This window comes from Rhea americana, unplaced genomic scaffold (assembly GCF_003343005.1).
Source record: "Rhea americana isolate MKP2758 unplaced genomic scaffold, rheAme1 scaffold_4, whole genome shotgun sequence".
NCBI classification, from domain to species: Eukaryota; Metazoa; Chordata; class Aves; order Rheiformes; family Rheidae; genus Rhea; species Rhea americana.
The window spans coordinates 956,122-979,813 of record NW_028186534.1 but is presented as its reverse complement, the minus strand read 5'-3'; the positions used below and the strand labels follow the sequence as shown (position 1 = coordinate 979,813).

The 23,692-nt window shown below is 40.8% G+C and overlaps 1 protein-coding gene across 1 annotated transcript in view; it reads right to left on the bottom strand.

Moving 5' to 3' along the window:
• Window positions 1-23,692, bottom strand: part of PTPRT (protein tyrosine phosphatase receptor type T) — a 458,251-nt gene that overhangs the window by 264,357 nt on the left and 170,202 nt on the right. The window contains exons 3-6 of the mRNA XM_085313918.1: window positions 18,684-18,955; window positions 12,428-12,509; window positions 8,420-8,535; window positions 5,811-5,985 (exon numbers count right to left, since the gene is read on the bottom strand). Coding sequence (XP_085170044.1) covers window positions 5,811-5,985; window positions 8,420-8,535; window positions 12,428-12,509; window positions 18,684-18,955 — 645 coding nt within the window. The remainder of the gene's footprint in view (window positions 1-5,810; window positions 5,986-8,419; window positions 8,536-12,427; window positions 12,510-18,683; window positions 18,956-23,692) is intronic.

Sequence of the window (23,692 nt, the reverse complement as noted above, 5' to 3'; positions counted from 1 at the left end):
AACTCAGGGATTGAAGCAGCAATTTAATCTTCCTCCTTTTATTACTGGATTCATCCTTTGCATTTTACAAAGAGCTTTATGTATCAGCAGCAACAGTGATATTTAGCAAACCGTACATTAAAAATAAGCTGAAGGAACTTCATTMCGTATCTACTTCTCTACCAATCTCTGGTGAAATTTAGATCAAAATTAAAATCAAAAACTTTTACTTGCATTTGCCTCAGAAAAAAGATTGTTTTAACATACACACCATTAGTCTTGCAGGGAATTCCTGAAATTCAGTTTGGTGACGGGATGGGAAAATCCTATTAACTTCACTGGTGGTAACAACAAGGACGATCCTTTACACAATACTCCCAACTGGTTTGGTGTAGAAATAGAAGGACGAGTGAAGAAACAGATACAAGAAGTTGAGGAAGAATAAAAATCAAATTGGCAATAAGCATTGAGTTTACAAACTTTTCTTGTTTCCCAGCTGTAGTCTTGTACCCTTTCTGGACACAATGACTCTAATTTATACCTCCATTGCTAATGTAAATGTGAGAAACGATGAATACACACATCTGAACATGACTGCGGGTCTATTTGGCACTGTGCAGTTTTGAAAACYGGCTCCTGTGTATGAAGGATGTGTCCATCAGCTCGCAAGGAAAGGGARGCATCTCCCAGCTCTATTTTGGGGTTAAACGGGAGGAGGAGGAAACGTTTCTTCTTACAAAAACGCTTTTTCTTCCTAACTGCAGTGTCCATGAAACAACAGCTTTCTCCTGACRTCTCCCCCATCCACTTCACAAAAACACGCTAGTCGGACTGGGAGAAGAGGAAAGCCGGGGTAAAGCACTTGGTGGAAGGCAGCGTTTGAAATCTCCCTTTTCTCACCACACACTCCCCRAAGGATTAAAACTGAGCTAAACCAACTGCTCTTCAATCAGAGCAATGAGGAGTTCGAGTAATTGCCTGCCAGATTCAAACACTAAGGGAAGGAATATTACACTTCGTACGTCAGTGTAACTACAAAGAAGTAAAGGGACACGAGGGGCTTCCCAGGCGCCGGACAATCCCAGAGCTGTTGGCGCTTGCTCAGTGATCTCCAAGGCAGCACAACCTTCAGGAACGGGCCACACGCACGCGCGCACACACCGCTGCRTGTCGGCACAGGGTCCAAACAGCAACATCACTACGGACCTTACCAAATCCACACTTCTCCTGGTACAGCACATGCAAATTCTGCAGATTTAATCCACCTCTGCAAACTGGTAAAACAGGGAGAGCGCGCAGCCAGCCTTGAGGGAAAAAGCCTTATTATCACAGCTTCACTGACGGTGTTCGTAGAACCAGCAAAAGAGACATTTTCCTGTTCACAAGGTGATAATTTTAAGGATCCTGATTAATGTGCTTTAGTCAAGCACACAAATTCCTATCTACTCAGCAATTTTTGCAATCTGGGTGAATCAGATAGGAATTTTCATGCATTTCAGCTACTTCAGTGAGGTTTACTATGCATGCCAGAAAATTTATTTTTAACACGTATTACTGACCACAGCTGTGTTCATCTCCTAAACAGCTCCAAGCGAGGGACCAGATCTGGTCCTCCAGCTATGCTCACGGGCTCACAAAGTGTGTTGCAACACTCTGGTACTGTCCAACTCACAACCAACACCGTCTGACTGAAATACGGGGGCTTGAGCACTACCTTAGCAAGAGTTGCCTTATGACCCCATGATGACAAGGATATTGTCAGCTTTAACAAGTCCTTTTGGCATGAATAGCCTAGGACATAGAACTATCCGTTCTCTAAGCACGGGGAAAAAAAAAAAAAAAAAAAAAGGAAGAATCCTTTACATATCCAGCACCTCTCTTAATAATTGCTTTATACACAATGGAAGAGCTAAGAGTTTGTGGACATTTTAAGCAAGTACATTGCATGCAATTTTATTTTTATCTTTGCGATGCATACCTGCCCCACACTGATAGAAGTCCTACTCCAGGTTAGATGTATAACACCATATTATGTTCTTTCATACCTATATTCCACTTGTGTTGCTCATGAAAACCTATGGAGGGCCAGAAAGGATGTTTCTAGTGCCAACTCCAGCCAAATTCAAAGGTTCAGCCATAGAACAGAAATCTTTTCATTTCTGACTTCCTTTTAGTTCCAGGACACTCTTGAGTTCCAGGATACTCTTCCTCCTAACAGGTCTTCCAGCTGTTTAATAACTGATTGAAACTATTTGTACATCACTCCTATTATAAACCATGAGATAGTCAAAATATCTCTAAAGGTTTCTTGTTAAGTCTGCCTTCTTAAACGAAAATCCTGAATTTGCACAGTATACTTAATACGGGAGCTTCTCAACTGTACAGATTTTGTTTTAACATCTTGTTATTTAGCATGCTTTTCACACCAGAATATCTTGACTCTGAGGAGTGGACAGGTTTTGTTGTTGTTGTTGTTGTCGTTGCTGTTTTGTTGTTTTTAATTCCAGTATCTGTTATAAGGAAACGACTCAGATCACTGGAGCAGTGTCCGTTGCGTACCTGGTGAGTTAATAAATAGACGATGCAATTACAGTGACAAGTGTCATCACTGAAAGGAAAGAGAGAAAAAGCAGCAAGCAAAACTCTGGAAAAGGAGCCACCTCTCCCTCTGGTGTCACTCAAAGCATCAGTTTCTCATGTCTAAAACCTTCCAAGAAAAGGATGACAGATAAAAGCCAAGCTGTCCCAAACATCACAATGACGACAGAAAGCCACTTGGTTAAGGGACAGATGCTTTTTATCTGTGCTGACTAACTGAATGCTTCGGAAGGCAAAAACTGAAGAGAAGCAGAGCATCTCCCAAGCAGCAGGTAGCTCTCTTGTAACAGAGCAAGGATGGGAGATCACCACGTACGCCTTGAAAGAGTTTGCATCTAACAGCACCAAAATAACTTGGAGGGAATTTCTAGAGCTCCAAAGCCAGTGAAAAAAACCGTTCATAAGAAATAAGTTACAGATTCTGTACTGCTCCCTTCTGATCAGCTCTCARCTGATTTCTACCACTAGTTAAAGTAATTAACATAGGCTCCCAGAATATCTGAAAGGGATCAGAACTGAAATAATTGTCAAACAGACCTGGACATGTGTCCACATGTGCACACACACACAGAGTTTAAAATGTGACAGCTTTCCTACAAGGACATTTGAACTATATCACTAATATTGATCTCAAATGCCCAAATTCCAGCCAGGTTCACAGTCTTTTAAACAACTGTTACACAAGCAAAACCCACTTTCAGTTCAGAGTATGAGTAACCGCCATGCAGTTAACTTAGAATTACAGACAAGAAGCATTCATTCATATGTCATCAGTATGGAAAGATGCAGAATCTCTGGGTTTTTTTGAAAACTGCCCCGGACAAAATTGTATTAAATTACTATATGTGCAACAGTGAGAGATAAGAAATTGAGAAGAGCTAYTTTCACTGGGGTAGCACAGTATGGTAAGGTGCATGGATGGAAAYGATAGGTTTCTCTTGCTTGACTATTATGTTTCTAGAGTGCAAAAAGATGAATAAATGTATCATCAATTATACAAGCCTTGTATCAACTGAGTCAGAAGACAGAAAAGCATTAGCATAAACAGTGACTGAATCTGCAGAAAAGCTTTTTCTCAGTACTGTGAAGGTATCACCTGCCTCTAAATATACTGCAATAATTTGTTACTAAAGTGCTACAGTCTTTTGTGCAAGACTTCCAATAATTACYTTGCAACAACCTCCTTTTTTAACCTAGTTAAGCACTTACGTCCACACAGATGAGGAAGAGGAGGATCTCTGGCAGGGAGGGTTGTTTTGTTTGGGTTTAATTTCACTGATCAAATTGCTCTGTGAAATAGATTATCTACTGCTCCAGTGTAAAGCGTAGGAGTAGCAACTGTATTTCAAAGCAAAGTCTCTCTCCTATTTATCAAATAATAATCGCGCAATGTCAAGAAGGGTGAGTTTTTCTTTCCTATTTCAATACTTCAAAAAAAAATCTTATTCCTAGGAAAGTAAATCAAGATCTTTACAGGCAAAAGACATAGAGACACTCTTAAACTTTGCCCTTTGCTGAAGCAATCCCATATAGTTTTATGTTTAACCAACAGAGAAAGAACACAAGAGGCAAAGCATGAGAGGTTGGATTCAGTGAGTTTAGGGACAGGACTGTCAATTGAGCAAAATTTCAATTACAGACTAATTTAATGTATATCCAAGTACATTATTGCAATTCAATAAACATCTCTTCAGAATTAAACAATTCTAGTTTGCTTTCAATTCAGCTTCTGTGTATGCATTTCAAATTTGTTATTATCCATACCAAAATTAGTCAGACTTTTTTGGAAGCACTGATCCAYGCAATCCCAATGTGACACACCGCAGCTTCAAACTAACCTCAGATGAATGACTTAACCTTACCTGCTTACTAAATAGGAGCAAGGACGAGAGGAACATTCCTTCAATATAATCCCTTAATTTCTTCTAGTTAGGTGTCTGCCTGAATAATCCAGCAGTGAATCTATCAATGTTTTCCTGTTGGAAGTCCAAGCTCTGGTATTTGTAACTTACTCTTCTGTATTTTCTTTTTTCTCAAATTGTTATACAAGAAAATGTCAGGCACATACCCTACTTTGCACATTCTGGTATTCGTTCCTCCAGAAGGTTGCCTTCCTTCTATTTAGTTACAATGCAATTCTGTTGCAACTCAATTCCGCTTCAATCACAAATGAACTCCTCCAGAGACGAACAAGACGGAGGCAAGATCCCTCAGTGGAAGTTAAAAGCTCTTGGCATCTCCTTGTAACTTCTCTCTGTGATCTCTGTAATCTGAATACCTGCAACACTCAACTTTTGATATTTGAGACTGTGCAAAGACATCTGTGTGTTGATTGTCAAATATCATAGGAATTTGGTAGAAAGTACTGAAGTGGACCAAAGCAACCTTGTCTCTACAGTAGCCCTCCATCAAACACTCGGATCAATAAAATTACACTCTGTGAGCATCCCTATACTTCAAATTCCTTCCACCTAATGTCTGCATAGAATGGGACTTGGGATGAAGCAGGCTCAGGACCCACTTAGCCATCTCCTGAACTCCGCCTCCTAAGAGGTGAAGAGTGTCCCTGTGGTGTAGCTGAGGAAGAGTTTAAGAAAGGCATCACTTTACTCCATGCCTCATAGGTACTCTCTCCTTAATTAACCTAGTCTGGTTCTACACTYTCCAACAAGCATTGCCTTGCAGGTGTCAGGTACAGCATCAGCTCTTAAACCATAATAAATAACACAGGCCAAAACCCGGAGCTTCCTTCAAGAACTGCTGCCGTCTCTACTGCTTTCTTCAGGACAGGAGAAGAATCAGTCCCATCATTTACCCCCAGCAACCCTGAGCAGACAGGCACTTCTGACATACAATACTCCATCACAGTATTAGTTATGCCTGGTAAGACACTGAAGGCAGGCAGATGAAGCTGCCTGACAGCCAAGCTGCTCAAGAATCCATAGCTACCATGCATTATTACAAAAGCTTGCAATTCAGGCTCTATGCAGACAAAGTTTGTTTCTACGATTCAAATATTTGTCCTAAGAAAAATAATTAAGAAATTCATGTCACTTTATAACTCTTTTCTCCTTAAAAATAAATAAATAAATAAATAAATAATGAAAAATAAAGGATGGGTCCATGAATAAATGAATAGGTCCAAATAGGTCCAATAGGATGTTGATTTTTACACATAGCTGCCACCTGGGAAGAAATATTCATCAGAAACTTGTTGCTTTAATACAACCTACCTTTCACTATTAATTCCGCATAATTCGAAACTCCAGATCCACCATCGGAACGAATGACGCATCGATACTTGCTGATGCTGCGCTGCGACGTGTCAGCTACGCTGACAGTAGCAGAAAAACGTCTATGGTTCACCACTCTAGTCACCATTAATGCTGTGTCCCTTCCATTCCACTGCTGTAAAAGCAGATAAAAATAATGCAAATTTTGAGGACATAGAGACTGTTTCTCCATTAATAATTCAGTCTTCGGTATGCTTCTTAACATATGTCTTCACGTTCACATTGCTAGGTTAGACTTCATATAAGTACAAAATTCTCAATAAAAGACTGCTAACCATATCCCCACAAAACCAGCATGGGCTCTGGACTGTATGATCTAACAGGCTTAAATATTCTTGTATATATATTTATGGTTATTTAGGTTATTCTTTTATGTATATTTATGGTTATTTAGGTTTTCCTATTTTATTTTTGAAACATATTTGGATATTTTGTGTGTTAAACATACTGAAAAGGCTGGAAACTGACGGTTCCAACCATGTATTTGTACATAATATTATGTACAAATAATAGAAGCTTAGCTAGCATATGAAAATACTACAAATAAACAGATTTTGCACACCTGGAAAAAGATAAATTAACAGATTTTGTACATGTGGCATTTGCAGGTGTAAAATGTTGTTTCAGGACCAACTTAAATAAATTAATTGGACGCACAGACAGGCTTACATGTCCAACACTACTCAAAAAGCCTCTCTTTACCAATGCTACATTGCATTTTCATAATTGGAAATCAGGCAGACGAAGAACTAGCCAGAAATTGATGTTCTACACAGCATAAACACCTGAACTTGCTCAGCTGATGTAGGAGTTGCAAAGAAAAATATACTACTGTTCTGCCAATTTCCAGTAATCAATTTTATGGTGGTATTTTCAAGGCTATTTTCATTAAATGCTTCAATTTTAAAGAATAGAAAACAAGTTTCCACTAGCAACAATAATGATTTTCTTTCAAACCCCTGTTTCTCATGGGAAAAGGTTCATACCGCTTCAGGTCAGAAGTGTTTTACACACATCTAGTCATAATTGTGGAAGGATTTCACAGAAAGAACTCAAAAAAGATAAAGAACAAGCCAAAATGCATCTCAGTGGATGTCAGAGGTACAACACCGGTTAAGAAATTTCAGATAAAAATGGAATTGCTAAGATAACAGCTGTGATAACAGCACAGTTAAAGCAACTGCCAAGTCATTTTACATAATGCTAGCTGCATTTCTCAACAGCCCTGGTATTTTTTCCCAGTACTAATTTTCACATTTGCTAATTCGTCCTCCAATACTTAGACTCAGTTTGAAATTGTTTTTTCTAAAGCTCACCAAAATTTCTCAAATACATTTAAAAAAAGAAGAGAGAAAATTCATCAGTTATTTGAATAAATACCATAGCAATTACAGCAAGGTTCACTCTTCTCTACCTCAGAAGATGTTGCAAATATAGCTTTTTATAGATGCCAAAATAAAGAAACTGAATTCTTTCTTCAGGGCATTAATTGAACAAACGATATACGTTTAAATTCCTCTGTATTCGAAGAGCTCTAAGCACATGCTTGCCTCATCAGGGTCTCAGTCACATTAGTCTGGGCTGTGAATAAGAACTGCTGATTTGCTTAAACTTTCTGAAGCTGATTAAACTTTCTAAAGTTATTAAACTTTCTGAAGTTGGAAGTCTGATGCTGGCCCTGTGTACATGCATAGCACATGCAATAACAGAGTCTTCCTGTTTGGGATGTCACCAGTTTAATGGCACAGAAGTTTAGAAGAAGGAAGAGTTTCATTATTTTAAAATCTTCTACAACAGCTTTGTGTGTAGAACCAGGTAAGGTTAAGATACCACATTTCTGAGCACTTCAAAGGGCTAAAGAAATCACTTTGCCCTGCGCTGGGAAGGAGGCATTTCACTTTTAGGTTTGTTAAATTTTCCATTGCTAACTCTAGAACTGAAAATCTATTCTCAAAAGTTGCTACTGTACCCATATGAATGGCATGAACCAGTCTTTCAAAGTCCAACCAAGAGGGCAAAAAGACAGACAAAAAGAGGTGGAAGATTTTGCTTCTCTTGTCTTAAAGTCTTTCAGTGAGTGATCAGAAGGAACAGTCTGATATTAAGCCAATCAAGGGAAGCTGGAAGGAAGAACCACAGGAGGTTCAAACTGGCTTTGCCTGTTCTGCACCATCCAGGTAGTCCTCCTAGACCCTTCCCCTTAGTATACATTTCCACTTTAACGCACTGTCCTCAGTCCAGTCAGTGACATTTTCGGAGGACAAGAAAAAAAAAGACAATTGTATATTAAGCAGAAGGGAGAAACTACTCCATTTGTTCCATCTTTTTTGTTTTACTGCTAGGTTTTTTACAGGCACATGAGCATTTGATTGAACCCACAGTTTTATCTTCACTGGCCATTTTTCCAGCTTCTGTATTGTATTTTGTCAACTTGAACTCTCACCAGCTTAACACAGTTCAAAAAGCAAAAAGTCCCCTTGATGAAGGGACTTTGCTCTGCCACCCAGTCCTTCTGCTTAGTTTGGCTTGCAAGACCACCATCGCTTTACCTGGAGCCAGAGCTTGTCGTGCTGCGACCACTTGCCCCCGGCGATGCACTGGAAAGTTGCGTTCTGCCCCACGTTAACCTCCACGTTCTGCAGCCGGAGGAAATGAGGTGCTTTCCCTAACAAAAAAAGAAAAGTGTTGCCAGGATAGAGCAAGGCAGGAACCAACTATGTTATGCAAAGAGGTGAATACTCAGCAAATCATTAGGGCAATGGCAGGCCTATCGTTGAYGAAGCAATTTAGCAAAATAAAGCTGTCCTTCGGCTCTAATGAGTCAGCGAGGAGCAGAGCGGGTGAAGATGACCTAAGGGATCACATAAAGCTCTGGCACGTCTAAAACCACACATTTACTCTCAGATCAAAACTTCATCAGCACAAGCTCTTACTGCTTGCTACGAAGAGTAATTGAATAATTTCTAAAGAAAATTGTGTTTCTAAGAAGGTCAAAAAAAATCAAATGCTTTGGAATTTGTCAAGTGTGACCAACCCAAAATTAATTCTCATAGGGTTCTTTTTTTCCTTTTTAATTGACAAATCCTAGGGATTCAGTATTAATTAAATAGTAGATCACTGATACCAAAATACTGGCATCCTTAACATTAAATAATCATCTGTTCACAAAGGAATGAGTTCAGAGCACTGTTTTTGAACTAAACCATGGACTAATTCACCTCTGTAAGAAAACGTAGAGGAAAATAAAAAGAATTTTACAGCAGCAAATCTGACCTTCTCAAATAAGATCACTTCTGCACTGGGTTTCAGAACAAAGTTTACGCCCATTTAAATTATTTAATTTATTACCATTTAAATACTTTTAGCAGGGTGCACAGGAGTCTTGTGGGACTCTAAAGGTCAGGCTTCTTCAAATTCACGTTCACCTTTTGTATTAAAAGACTGCGTTATTATGATTAGGCACCAATAGCATGCATAATTTCCGAGCACATGTCAGTCCATACTTCTCCACTGGAATTAAATAGCTTCTAAAGGATGTGGGCATCTGTGTCTGCGTGTGCCCAAGGCTCGATATATAGCTCGCTAGCTACTGCTTTCGTGCTTGTATATGGGCAAGCACATTTTCCAGACACACAACAAAGAATTTATGCCAAAGGTTCGTAGGTGGATGCTGCACCGCATACACCAGACACTCCGCTTGCCGACGACCCCAGTAAACCAGGATTGCAGAAACAGAGCAATTCTCTGCCATCATGCTTCCTGGGAGCGACAGTTTCACCGAAGTTTACAAGAAAGCTGCCTTCGAGTGAGAGAGAGAACATACTACTTGATATTTGCAGGCTAATACGAGTAATTTCTGCCTGCAGTCTGAGCGGGGCAGACATAAGCCAGCTCCAAACCTGGAGCTGTGCAGCCAGGGCGAGCACAGCAGCAGCAGCCCCCGGCTCCTGCGGCTCAGGGCTGCTCAATGGCCAGGGGACGAGCAGAGCTAGGGTCGGGGGAGCTGCACTACTGACTTATTTGTCTCCCTCGCTCTGTCATCAGGGGCATTTTGCTGACACATCATGATCTAGGAAGGTGAAATAAAAATGAAGAGGGAAAAAAATAAAAAAAGGGTTTTTTTTTAAAAAAAAATAAGGATAATAATTTCAATCATCTCCAGGGTCAGCAGGAGCTTCATGGTTCCTGTGATTTGAGTTACAATCACTGTAAGACAATATGAGGGGCAAAACCTGCCCAAGGCAAGGGTACGCTCTGCTGACATTTACCCAGGTGGCTGTCACTGCCAAAGGACAAATGCCACACCAGGAATCAGCAGAGAGAAGCATTTAAAAGACTGCCTAGAACTTACAGGGGTGAATACTGTATATTCAAACTCACTTCCAACTTACTTCAAACTGGTACCTTCAAACTTACTATGCAAGCCTGAAGAATTTACTTGCAGGGAACACTGTACGCCGCGAGTGGCAAGCTCACGCACAACAGAGTAGTTACAGTTTGCATCAGTTTAGTTTTGAGTCCTTTGCAACCTGAGCACTGGCTCAATTAAAAAGTAAGTAAAGTAACTCCATATCAGTAACATTAATCATTTTTTTGAAAGACGATGAGAGAGTTTTCTGCTGGATTTGTCATTAATAATGATACAGTTGTGAAACTTCTATTAACTCTACCAGCTGCCCTACCAGGAAAAGGGCAGCTAAAATACTCAGAAAATGTCCTGACTGGGAAGAACGCATGCTTCTCCTTTCTAAAATTAGCAAGGACATGAAGTGCTTCAGTTGATCTTTCTAAGYAACACACACGGACTCGGTGTAAAAGGCAGTTCAGTTGACACACAAACTCCCTGTCCRTATCTTCAAAGCCACGCAGCAATTCTCAGGAACTGCAACAGCACAACTGAAAGATCGGTTACCAAACGTATGACTTCTTAATCACTGAATTAACATGTTGACAACACTGTTGTCTCCAGATGCATAAGTTTTATTTATTTTCAGAGACTTCAGTTCAAAAAAAGCACTCTTATTCACTGAATGAACATTACAATCATACATAATTTTGCAGAGAGATCTGCATATATTTAGAGAAACGGACTTAAAAAGCAGTTTAAATACTTCAATAAGCAGGGGCCTAACGGTGCATCCTTTCTCCTTTTCAAATCACCTAACTTTCTTGTCCAGRTTTCGCTCGCCTTTATTGGCCCCTCCACCAGCAAAGAGATCAGCCAGCACCCAACACGCTGTGCTACGTAAGCACGCACCATGTGGGGGGTTTGTGTGGATGCTGCCAGTTAGCAGCAGCAGCTGGTTAATACTGATTCTAAGTTCTTCTTAATTAAGTAAAAGCACCCAAAGGCCTAAGAAATGAGCACATGATAAATTTAGTTAAACAGAAATTACCCACATTGCAGTCATCAGAAATGTCCTGTTAAGTTCGGGCAGAACCACGTCTATCACAGTGAATGGCAGCTATTCTTTGAAATTTTGTATTGCAAGAAAACCRGTTGATCTCACCCCACAGATAAGACCTATGTGATTCGCTTGTGCACAGCAGCTGCCACTAYCTTACTGAAACCACAAACTAGTGAGACAGGCTGCAAATTTTGGAAGGGGGTTGTGCTGCCTTTCCAAATGACACCAGGCTTGCTGAATTTGCAACAACAAATGATGAASAGAATCAGAGTATCATCCAAAATTACATTTGAATACCAAACATCAAATAACTTAAGCATTAAAAGGCATGGGGTCATTAYAGATTACTCGTAAGGACATTAGACATGCCTTGTGATTTTCTTCTTCAAATACATTAAATTCATTAAAGAACATGAAGGCTCTTCAAATCTTTAGAAGGGACTGTACACTACATGTACAACACACACATATATAAGTCCTCAAACTAAACTATGGACACACAAACAGCTCAGGCCCAAAGGTTGARATTTAGCGCTTTTTAAAAGCACAAAAATCTAGACTGGATATATTSTGACTAGGATAGAAAAAAACAGTACTAATAATTTTGAATGGTGTAATGAACCTGCATTACTTTCCACTCCTRTGCAAGCATATTATCTGAATAAGACATTTTAAATCTACATGGAGGTGCTAAGAGGGCTTAACTTTCAAGAGATACCTTCTGGATACCTCCTTTAATAAAGGAAATACTATGGGTGTTGTTTTCTTTTTTTGTTTGTTTGTTTGTTTWAAGATTTTTAMAGTTAACTGTATAGTATACTGTCGGAAGCTTTTTGAATCTTTTTCTTCAGCAGTATGCTTCAGAAATAACAAAACAGTCAGAGTTTTATGTTGTCTTAATAGTAGAGGAAGAGAGATTTCCACAGACATTCTGGCACTAGCTGTAGATCCCAAGCAGCCTTGCCTTTYGCACAGCTTGCAAAGTTATCTCACTACGCAAGGCTGATTCTCTCAGAGGGACTCAAGAAGATATTTGAGTTGACTGAACTCAGTAAATCATTGATCTAGACTGCAAAGCCTGATATATAACACGTTAACATGCTTAAAAAGGGGAAGAAAAAAAAAAGAAGAAGAACAAAGAATGCTCACTGCACGGATGGGCAAGAACTCTGACTTCATCCACAGCAATGTACCCTGGATGTCCTTTCAAGGAGACAGATTCAAATATCACCTGAAATATAAGAAAGAAAACGTTTTCTTAAGAAGGAATAGCTGCACTAGCCATTTGGCCAGTCACCGCATTCCACACTCATTCCAGTGTCAGAACCATTCAAGGCATTTCATCATTAATGGTGAAGGGATACATGTACAATTCRGTACGCAGACCAGAAGTCTGTTCGATATAGGAAACAAAAAGGTACAGTAACATTTATTAGGATTAGAGAGTTATGTGTCTTTCATTTGGAGGAGCAAAAATACATTCCACGGATGCACGCAAACATGTTCAATTTAAGCACCAGTGCAAGAACAGTTTGCGGAAAGTCATTTGACATCTCGTCCTTAGTATGCTTCCAAAATGCTGTTCATGAAACAAAATTACCTTACTGAATCAATAACCCTGTCTGGGTTCTTCTGGAGGAAACCTCGATTTGGCATGCAAGCCATYGCAGTGCCAAAGAGAAAATTATGAGCAACAGATGATCCTGGATTCCAGCTACTACACTGAAATAAGACTCTCCCCAAAATATTAGAATAAAGTTTCTCTGCCTTTCTCTGGATAAAACTAATATGATTGGAGAATGAATTATCTTAAAAAGCTCATACATAATAATTTTCTACATTAATGTTACACTAATTGGGTTTATTTATGTATCTGGACAATGAAAATGTTCCACTAATTTGGGGCTGAATACATAAATATTACAGGCAAACAAAAACATAACTCTCTTCTATGACTCCGAGAATGCTCCTGGAAACCTGTCCTAATTTGGTATACCTTGTTACTGAAAATATACAGACTACTTGAAAAGAGTTCAGAAAAAACCTAAAAGAGTAATAAAGAGATTATTAAAACTAAAATAACTACTGCCAAATAAGCTAACTAAAATTCAGGAAAAACTAGTATCAAATATGGTGTACACAAAGTCTATTAACTACTTAAAGCTAGATTTTAACACTGTTAATTCCCAGTCTAAATAGCAGTTGATAGTCCCTGTTTGTCACTATTTAGCCTTCTATTCATCTCCTCCATCAGAAGATTAAATATAGTAAAATCTTCAGATGTCCCATTGCTTATCACTGAATGCCCAGGCTATTAAAATAGGGTAGTGTGCACTTCATAAACACTTATTTTTTGTTAATCATTTTGCTTTGCATATGAGCTTCCAGAACTTAGTTTCTGCTCATGTTCCCAAGGCTTCCTGAAATCTGTTCCCCAAATTCCAAATGCACCCAAATGTGAGATCTCTTCAAAGTCTTTTAGAAAAAAAAGGCATGATAAGAACAAGTACAACACAAAAATAAACTCAGAAATGCTCAGCTGCTAACAAAATGTAAGAAGAGAAATCTACAGTACAGGAGGGTGAACAAAAAATAGACTGTCCAAAGGGGAGGAGGAGGAAGCAAATCTCTGGAAGAAAAATAATGATCGAAAAAATTAACAAGTGCTCTGAGCGATGAAAGGTCCCTAATAGGTTTTCTAGGAACTGTATAGTCTAACAGTGCAACGTATATCCATAATATGGAAATTATGATTAATTTTGTAAAATGAAATGTCATTCATGATGCTAACTGTACCTCCTGGGAAGGTCACCTGCGGAACTACTGCAGTTTCCTTCAAACCTAAAATTACTAATGGCAACTTCACAGTTACTCAAACTTATTTTAACATTTGTGAGAAGCTCGAAGCTACGCTAAACTCCGTCCTCAATTTTCCTCAAGCCGACTTCCTTGGAGTCTCACCACTTGGAACAAAAAGCCCCCTGAAACATGGGCGCGAGCTATGAGCAGGTGGCAAAAGCGCGCGCCCCTAAACAGAGAACGGTCCTCTGGTAATTACTGGCCTGAAGGGAGCCTTTAATATCGTGCAACRCAACCCAAGCCACTGGAGTCACTGCATCAGGCGACAGAAAGCCCACAYGTTTAACCTTCCCATCAGCGCAGAGCCCACTGAAAGGAGCGGAGGACTCCTCGCCATTCCGGCCGTATTGCTTTATCATCTGTCCTGCTCTGTGCTCAGATCTCCTCTTTACTTTCCAGTTCAAACTCCTGCATCGCTGGCGTGTTTCGCGTCGGGCAACACGCCAGCCCGACCAAAGCCACGAGCAGGGCAGCACGCAGGCGTTCCTGGAGACACAGAACTGAGACCCAGCGAAGAGGCAGCGGCAGAAACCCACGCGTAGATGAGGCCCACTCCTGCAGACTCGAGACTGGAAGTCCCTCATGTCCTTTTAACCTCTGTGGAAAATGCAATACAATGGCTGAGATACAGGCTTTTAACAGTGCTTCACGTTCAAGGAAGTCCTCAGAACACAGTACAGTTGACAAAATGCAAAGCTTTACTCTTAAAAAGCATTTTTAAATGCCCCTGAGAACTGCAAAAACCAAGCCACTTTGTGTTTCCTTACCAATAAACAACCGCACGTTTCACAGCTGCTCTATACCAACAGCGTCTGCGTTAGCAAAGTAGCCTGGCTCATCTGTTGTGGTACAAGTTTTCTTCAGGCACGGATCAATAACATTCCTCACCATACATCAAAACCCTCTTCCTGCAGACTAACGCGGCCCTAGGTGCATTCTGGGACTCAGCTCATCCTTACGGCTCGCAGTAATTCAGAATTACACGTATTAGCTTTCTCCAACTACTGTTACGGCTGCGTCTGCAACACCAAAAATACACGCAGGCTGGGAATCCAACTATGACTAACTCTAGAGTAGACGTTATAAACCTCCACCACGTTCGTATCTCAGCAGAGCACTTGTGGAGTTGGCTGACTTACACGGCCCTTGCGCAGAGCATCAGAGCTAAAAGCCTCTGGCGTCGGGCTGGGCCGCCCGTCTCGCGTTAGTCACGTCTCCAAAGCCCGGAGCACTTGCCGAAGCCTCAGCCACGAAGCAGCCGGTTTCCAACRCCTTGCGACGGATTTTTCGATGTGCGCTGTGATTCCCGACTGCGGGCTTTCTGCACATTGAGAGACGCCCCCGCGGTTTCCCTGACACAGCTTTCGTTATTTAGGAGAAACTATTTTTCCTGCGTTACCTAGTACTTTTCAAATAGGGAACGTGCTTTCAGGGCTCCTGTGCACAGAGAGTTCTCCAGGCCTGCAAAATTCTGATTTAAAGCCAACAAATATCACTCGTATGGCACATGGGAGTCTGTGAGTGTGAAGTAAGATACCCCTGGGGCATCAGCCCAGCCCAGCTTCTGTCCTGCTGCCACCATCGGCCTCCCTTTGCCTGCAGCATGCCATTAGGCTGTCAACCAACAATAATTTTGACAAAAGTCCTTGATGTTGCTCTCCTCTTCACTTTTGTGAGCTTAATTTTTTTCCTTCCGCACCTTGATAAAATGCAGAAATCCAGTATATTGCAGGCGATCCACAACCAACGGATGTCTGATAAAATCAGGGCCTGACGAAACAGTGGGATAGATCTCAAAAAGCTTTTTAAAAGTCACGCCTGAGGACTAAGAACAGAAATATAACAAAAAAAAAAGGAAAAACAAATCTCTTTTCTGGGAAGGAGCTACTCCCAGTCAGTTACTGCTGGCTTTCAAAGTGTTCATTCTGGGGCCGTAGCAAAAAGTTCTTGTTTGATTTAAAGGATTTTTATTCAGAAGAAACAAACTTGACCTGCAAAAAGACTTGCAGAGAAGTAACTAACACTCAAGGAAGCCTAGGATCAGTGTATCTAAGAGTATGATCTCTTAATAGGAGATCAGACCACCTTCCACAGGCTTCTCAAGCACTGATTATCAAGGTGAAAGATCGTCTTTTTTTTATCTCTTCAGAGCACCCACTATGAAGCAGATTTTGGGTCATGACCAGGTTCACATTCATCTGAACTCAGTATCAAGAATTTTTAAGATGATTTTAGAACAAGTGACAAATCGTGCCCCTCTGCATCTCCCTGTCCCTTCCTGCCCCCTCGTTCAGYGCGCAGCTCTGGGCTTTGCCGACAACCCCGACTCTTTCAAAGGCCGAATATTAAAGCTTTCTACTTCGGTTCCGATTTTTGAAAACCTCTAACCCATTTATAAAAAAAAAAAAAAAAAAAAAAAAGCTTTTCTACATGCTGTTGTCTATCCACAACATGTTTTCTGCCTTTTCAGTGCTTTCTCTGTACTGAATTACTGTTTCACTCATGTCTTTTAGTAGTCCTGTGTATTTCCTTTTCCTGCAAGGTGTGGAATGCAATTACTTGCCCAGGTTTTTGTCTTGGATGGAGAACAAGACAAAAATATGCCCCAACACTTAACGAGAAGTACGTGAGTCCATTACGTGCCACTGTTTCTTACTAAGACAACGCATGGAAAGCTGCACTATGAATTTTCAAGTCCTCCTCTGAGTTGGGCAACTAACTAGTAGCTAGAAAATTTATGAGAAAACAAAACAAAAAAAGCCTTGCACGCTAAAACACTCAACTTTGTCCTTGCTTAAGATGATGAAGCAGTGYGTTTCTCTAGGGAAAACTAGTCAGAGACCAAACATGGTATTCAGAGTTTTGCAAGTTTTCTTCCTGGTTAAACCCCTGAAGTTAACTGCAAATCTACTCCMTGCTGCCCCAAACCGCAGCCTTCTCTGTCCTGAAGTACCTCCTTGCCTGAAAGCAAGGCAATCAAATACTAAAATAAAAACATAACTGCCACCTGAACAAAGCCCTCTTCATCTAAACAGCTTAGCTCCAGGTGGCCTTCGAGAAGGCAGCAGCTGAGAAATGCCACATGCATTTGGGCTCAGACTCCTTCTCTAACCCCAAACATCACTAAAGCTATTGACTGCATCAGCCTCCTAAATAACACCTGCAGGTGAGCTGCTCGTATCAGGTACGGAAGCTATGTGGGCTTGTGCCAAACCTCTTCGTAGCTTTAAATACAGTCAGGTACTGGCAACAGGCAGCACGGTCCAGCGAGAAGGCYCTTGAGTGAGCGCGGTCACTCAGGAGTCACGCACATGCTGCACACTTCAACATCAGACCCACGAACAAAAAGATTTCAGGCACCTTTAACAGCTGAAGTACATTTACCTTGTCACGATGGTACAGTTACTCCTTACAACAGGAACACGCGTAGATACAGCTACAACACCTACAGTYGGCATTGTAAGCCAGGTCACAGGTACCACTGAATTTAGTACTGTTACAGGGAACTTTTTACCAGCCACKTTCTAGGTACATAAATGGTCTTTCATGATATATTTGTTCAAGTYCCTATAGTCAAAGAAAGAGCATCAGCTTTTATATCTACTCAAGGAATGAGTAGAATGAATGAATGAAGAATGAAGCAAGCGGCCAGGATCTTTCTCAAGACGAATATAGACTCACACGCAGATGATCATAGAGATTGCCACCAACAGAAATGAAGTTTTACACAATTTCCATTCACCTTTCCTCCAGGCAAAGACACCCAAGCTCTCGAGYTACCATCACATTCATCTTGATGGAGCTGAAAGACTTCCAGTGGAGGGCATGTCTGACTACTTCCCTACRCTTGGGCACGGGTGAAACTCAGGAAATCATGGAAGTGACTGTTTTAACAACTCATGGAAAAAAAGTCTCCTCACAGAACAAGTAACACTATGGTACAAGCAAGACTTTAAAAAAAAATAAATTAAAAAACAAAGAAAKGGAGATGAAAGAAGGATTGGATGAGGACTGCTGATTTTGCAAACACAGTACAAGCTTTTATTAGTATCTTACATATCTATGCCCCTTATATGGGAAGCAGGAACCCAGATGCAAAGCTGAATGAACAAATGTTAAGCATTCACTCACAACRTCCAAAAACAGGTCAGGCAACCTTATGCAGAGAGCGCCAGTTAAACATCTAGACAGCCACTTGTAAATTTACATTTGCAAAGTGTCATGGAAAGTGCCAGTACAAATCTGTTTATGTGCCAGTTTCAAGACTTAAGTGGGTGTTAACTTTCCAATAACTTGACTCTAGCAGTCCTTCACTGTGTGACCTAACAGCTTCCCAAGAAAAAGGCTGAAGAGCGAAGAAACACGTAAAGACGTCTAAATAGCCTCTTCTTACAGAGCTGCTCTGTGTAAACTCGCTTGGAAACAAAAAAAAAGGGGGGGGGAAATAGAATTAAACTTGCAGAATATCCATTGCTAACCATAGCCTAACCTCATTCCTAGTCAAACTTTCAAAGGGGTAAGAGCAAGAAGTATCACAAATTCATACCTGATAAAAATGTGGCCAGAATGTACTGATGGCAAGTTCCGCCTTCACCCATCCTTCCGTAACAATCCCTGACACATTCCATATGGGATTGCCCTGTGGTCCACCGTTCACCTTCACATAGACATTCAGAGAGCCAGGACTGGAACGGTCTCTGCTGGATAGGTAATAGTGGAAGTCGATGCAATGTGTGTCATTTTCCTTTAATGTAGGCAAAAGCAAGTGAGCTTTCTGCCCAGATGCCCGTCCAGAGCTGTTTACCATCATGAAGGAGCCTATAGACAGTAAAGGGAAAATGGAAAGAGAAGAAAAAGGGGTTTTTGTTTGGCTCTTCAACAAAAGCAGTTCCATCAAAAAYGCAAGCGATTCTTCAAAAGCCAGAAAAACGAAACACTCGTCTGGAGAACTCAAAACTAGCTATTTTCTGTTAGTGCTTAGGTAACAAAAAGATAGGGTATTAAAATTACAGGGTAGAGACACAAACAGGTTTAGGGCCAACTACCACTACCATAATTATATAATTTAAAAAACAAAAAGAAATCTATTTTGCTTGTATTATTTCATAACCTTATAAGATAGTTACTCTAAACAAAAGCACATCACAGTTAAAGCAGCAGCACAGCTCTCCTAGCACATACCATGCACCTCCTTTCCCAACAGCACATTCAGAGCAGAAGGCTACAACAACAGACCGAGCCCTCAGCTGGTGGAAGTCTGCATGGCACTTACCTACTCCATGCCAGTTTGTATTTGCTAGCCCTGCACCAAAAGCTCTATCAGCTTTTGAAGGGTGCAATGTGTTAACAAAATCCCAATTTTCAGAGTCCAGATGAATTAAGACTTGTTAGCATCACCTCAAGTAGAAATAACGCAACAAGGACAATTACACTTCTGGGAGTAAAGGGCAGGCTGAATTTAGGGAGGGAAATATATACGGAAATAACTGATGAGTTTGTTAACCCTGAAGCCTGCATCACATTAACCACAGCGCTGGATGTTGAACTCATGTTTGGATTCATCAGGCAGTTATTTTGCAGCACATAGTGTCTCGACTCATCTCTTCACAGATGCATCAAGGTGACAAATGTTAGCAATAAGGAAAAACATTATGAGAGTTATTTGATTCACTTCCGTTTAAAGGAGCTGCTTTACGTGTGTGCAGACACACGCAGAAAAAGCTGAAGGAAATGCTGAGGGATGGGGGGTGGAAATCTGTGTCTCAGCAGCCAGGCATGATAATTTTTAATCAAATGCAGCCCTCTTGACATTTCTCAGATCTGATGCTGCTGCCAAGTCGTGCTACAAATGTATTTCTCTGCTGGCCTCTCRCAGTTCGCGGAAGATTGAGTTTGGAAAGGCTTGCCCCACTTCTCACCTATTGACTTCCCCTATTCCACGCTGCAGTAGTGTGGCAGACACTCAGATGAGCCAGGGAAAAACTCTGATCAGTTCTGTGCAGTGAAGTCATATATTCTAAATTTGTATCAACAGACACCAGCAACCGTCTCCCACAAAACTGTTTTCTTTTATCCCTGTGTTTTTATGATATATATGCAGTTTGTAAAGGACTGAGCAGCACAGATGCAGAAGGAAGTCAATCTTTCATAAAAAAATCAGACACTCTAGAGACCCTGGAAAATTCAAGCCCAGCGCAAGCCCGGCTGGGGAAGAGGCTTTACTAAGCAAGACAAAAAGCTACAGGCAAGACACTCTCGGGCAAGTCTATCTTTCATCTCAATATGTTGAAAATCAAAACGGCCCCAAACCAAGAAACTCAGCGAAGACTTTTGGAAACTTAACAGCACAATCCAAACTTTACAATTTCTCTCTAATAATCAAAGTCCAGAAGATGGGATTTAGTTAAATGCTCTCTGTTGATCTAATTCTGCTCCCAGTCAAGCATAAAATCCCCTTCTTCAATTAAACAAGAGAAGCTTTAACAGAGTACTGTACTTTTCTTTTCCTTTTCTCTTTTCTTTTTTTTTTTTTTTTAATCCATCCAAATAAACCAAAGTTTGAGAAGCTGAGATCTGAATTCAGTTTCTACGGCCTAGGAAAATTTAGTGTCAGAAAGCACAACTGCCGACAGGCTGGAAGAGGCAGCGTGGGCTGGCGGCCGTGGCACCAGGCCGGGTGGCCTGGTTTCTAAGACTAAATATGACACAGACTTCCATCCTCTTTGACAGTACAGAGTTTACCTCCTTTACCTTTATCAGTGAAGGAGGAATGATACTACCCTCCCTCCTCTTAAGGATCTGGGAGGAAAAGCAATATATAAACTGAGTAACAGTAGCAGATTTTCCCCATGGGGGAGTATAGTAACTGCTGTGAAATGCACTGCCCACGGCATTTTAATGACATTTGGAGAAGTAGTACAACATAGGATGAAGACAACTTGTACGTCTGCCARATCTCAGATTCAAGGATGACGACACGGCCAATTAAGTTTCTAAGAACAGAAAAGCTGAGCTTTTGTGCAGCCACAGGTTTTGGACCAAGTGACCGCAACAGTGGGAAGGAGCTCAAGAAAACTGGTTTCTGCTCCACTGCCAACTGGATCATGGTGAAGTCATATCTCTTCTGGCTGTCCTTCATCTCTCCTTTATGTTTAGATTACAAAAGGATTCCTACCCTAAAGGGTTCCTCTGAAGCTGTACTGTGTCTAACACAACAGGGTCTTGAACCGCACTGGGGTAAACAAGTGTTTCAATGATACAAGTAGTTAGGGAGTATTTCACTTTTACAGATTCACATATAAAAATAATGAGTTTTCCTCTGGGAGAAAAACACCAGCTTTATATAAAGTTCAAAGCAATAATTACTTTTTTTTTTTTGCCACCTACAAAAAAATGAATCATGAGCTCTTCGTGGCGTGACAACGGCCTTTTGTGCAGCTGCTGCGCATCGAGCAGAGCGTGGAGCCAGCCTCTAGCAACTGGCACAACAGGAGCACGTAAAATATCTGTGCTCCCAAAACCGCTCCACAAAATAATCRCACCAGAGTCTTATTTGAATGAAAAAATAACCTTACAAACTTGCTAATTGCCATATTCAGATTGTACATCGCTTCTCATTTGCAGCTTATGATTTTTTAACATATATAGAGACATATAGATACATATATATATACACACACACACACAGAGTAAATACAGAGAAAACAACTTCACTGTCCCCAGTTAAATCCTGGTGACATGCATTATTTCATGTGACAAGAAGAAACGTGAGAAGTTTCCACTCTCAGTGCCACAGCCAGTGGAGAAAGGCACTCACACCTTGGATAAATCGGCTTGTCATCTTCTGCCTGTACCGCGTTCCTTACGCCCACAGAGGCTGCGTGCTGCAGCTTCCCCCAAAACGCCCTCCCCAGCCAGTCAAGCCATGGCACCCCCAAGAGCAGCAGGAGCAGTGGGTTTAAATATATAGGTTTAAAGACTACAGTCAATAAAGGATAAAAAAATATGACTGTCTACAAAATGTATTAGTTACAAATAAATTATACCCTGTATACAACACACAGGTTTCCAAAACAGACCAAGCTGGACACTTTTTTTGTTTATTTTTCTTTTCTCAGCGTGAACTCGGCTGGCGCTCCCTTCCCTCCCCCGCTAGGGTCGCCAGAAGGCTGCCCGAGGCGCGCGCCGCGGGGCGCAGCCAAGCCCCACAGCCGCGCTCCGCCGGCCTCCTGCAACCGCCCACGCGCAGGGAAGCTCGCCTGGGCGGGATGCAGCTCTGAAGGTCCGTCCGAGATCATAAACTTGTTCTCACCAGAAAAAAATCGAATTTCAAAGCAGCCTTTTAAGGACCTGAGCGTTTTTCCCCCCTATTATCCTTAATAAAAAACTGGCATATTGTGATTCAGAGTTTGACAGCCTTCTTTAGGCTGAACGCAAAATTGAAGCTGATGAGAGTTATTCKCAATTTATAGGCCTGTATGTGCAAATAAAAGAGGTACAATCTGGTCTGGCACCAAAGAACCACTTGACACATTTTCCGCTCCCATATAAAGAACCAGTGAATGAATTAACATGTCACAAATAGAAATTATTGATCAGTGCATGACTGAAAGCCTCTTAAATGTCTCCAGGCAGGAATCTGAATAAAACAAAAGGTTATCTTGGACAAACTCTCTTATTTAGACCACTGCATATTCGATTTTGAAAAATAACGGTAATAAAAGTCATTAGCTTTTTGTTTTGTTTACCCTCATCTGGAAAGTTCAAATGTCGTAAAATAGACACTGAACTGAAGAAAAGCTTGGGGGAGAAAAAAGTTACCTATGTTGTGTAAAATCTGGTCTTTAGATTTATTGGACACTGAACTACACGCTCATTAAAGCAGACTAAATATCAGGTCAATTTAATTTAGTGCTCTTGGATCAACAGGTTAGATTAATTAATATCCTGCTGGTTTTGCCAGCTTCCTGAAGAACCAAAAATAAACCTGTTATGTTCAGATCAGTCAGAAACAAGGAGGCAGGGAATATGGTAAATAAATTCATTTTTAAAAATCCGTTCGAACGACAGGGAACACAAAACGGCACTCTCCCCTAGTTATTAAACATACCACTGAAAATTGGGGAATTAAACCATGAAGTGCTCTCTAGCTAGCCATAAATTTCAATTTTTCCCCTGCTTGGTGCATAATGATGCCTTGATAAGCCTCCTATTATTGATGCATCTGCAACATATATCCTCTTTTTGGAGCTGAAATGCTACTCTGTAGCAGATGGTGGCTATTGTGTTTACACATCAGCACTTTATGATTGCATTTTCTCACGTCTGCAGTAAAAAGAAAGCCGTAATTGAGTTTTTAATGGCTTTGCACATTGTTCATTAAGATTACATGAGTGTGTTCTGACAAATGACAGCTGAAGAAATGAGCCACTGAGAACCCCTCGTGATCACCAGACAGACCTCAGTTGATGCCGTTTCACTGCTAGCTTGGAAGAACTGTGCTGTTTAAAAGTGAAATTATAACAACCATTAAAGACTGAATGCAAACTTGAAAAG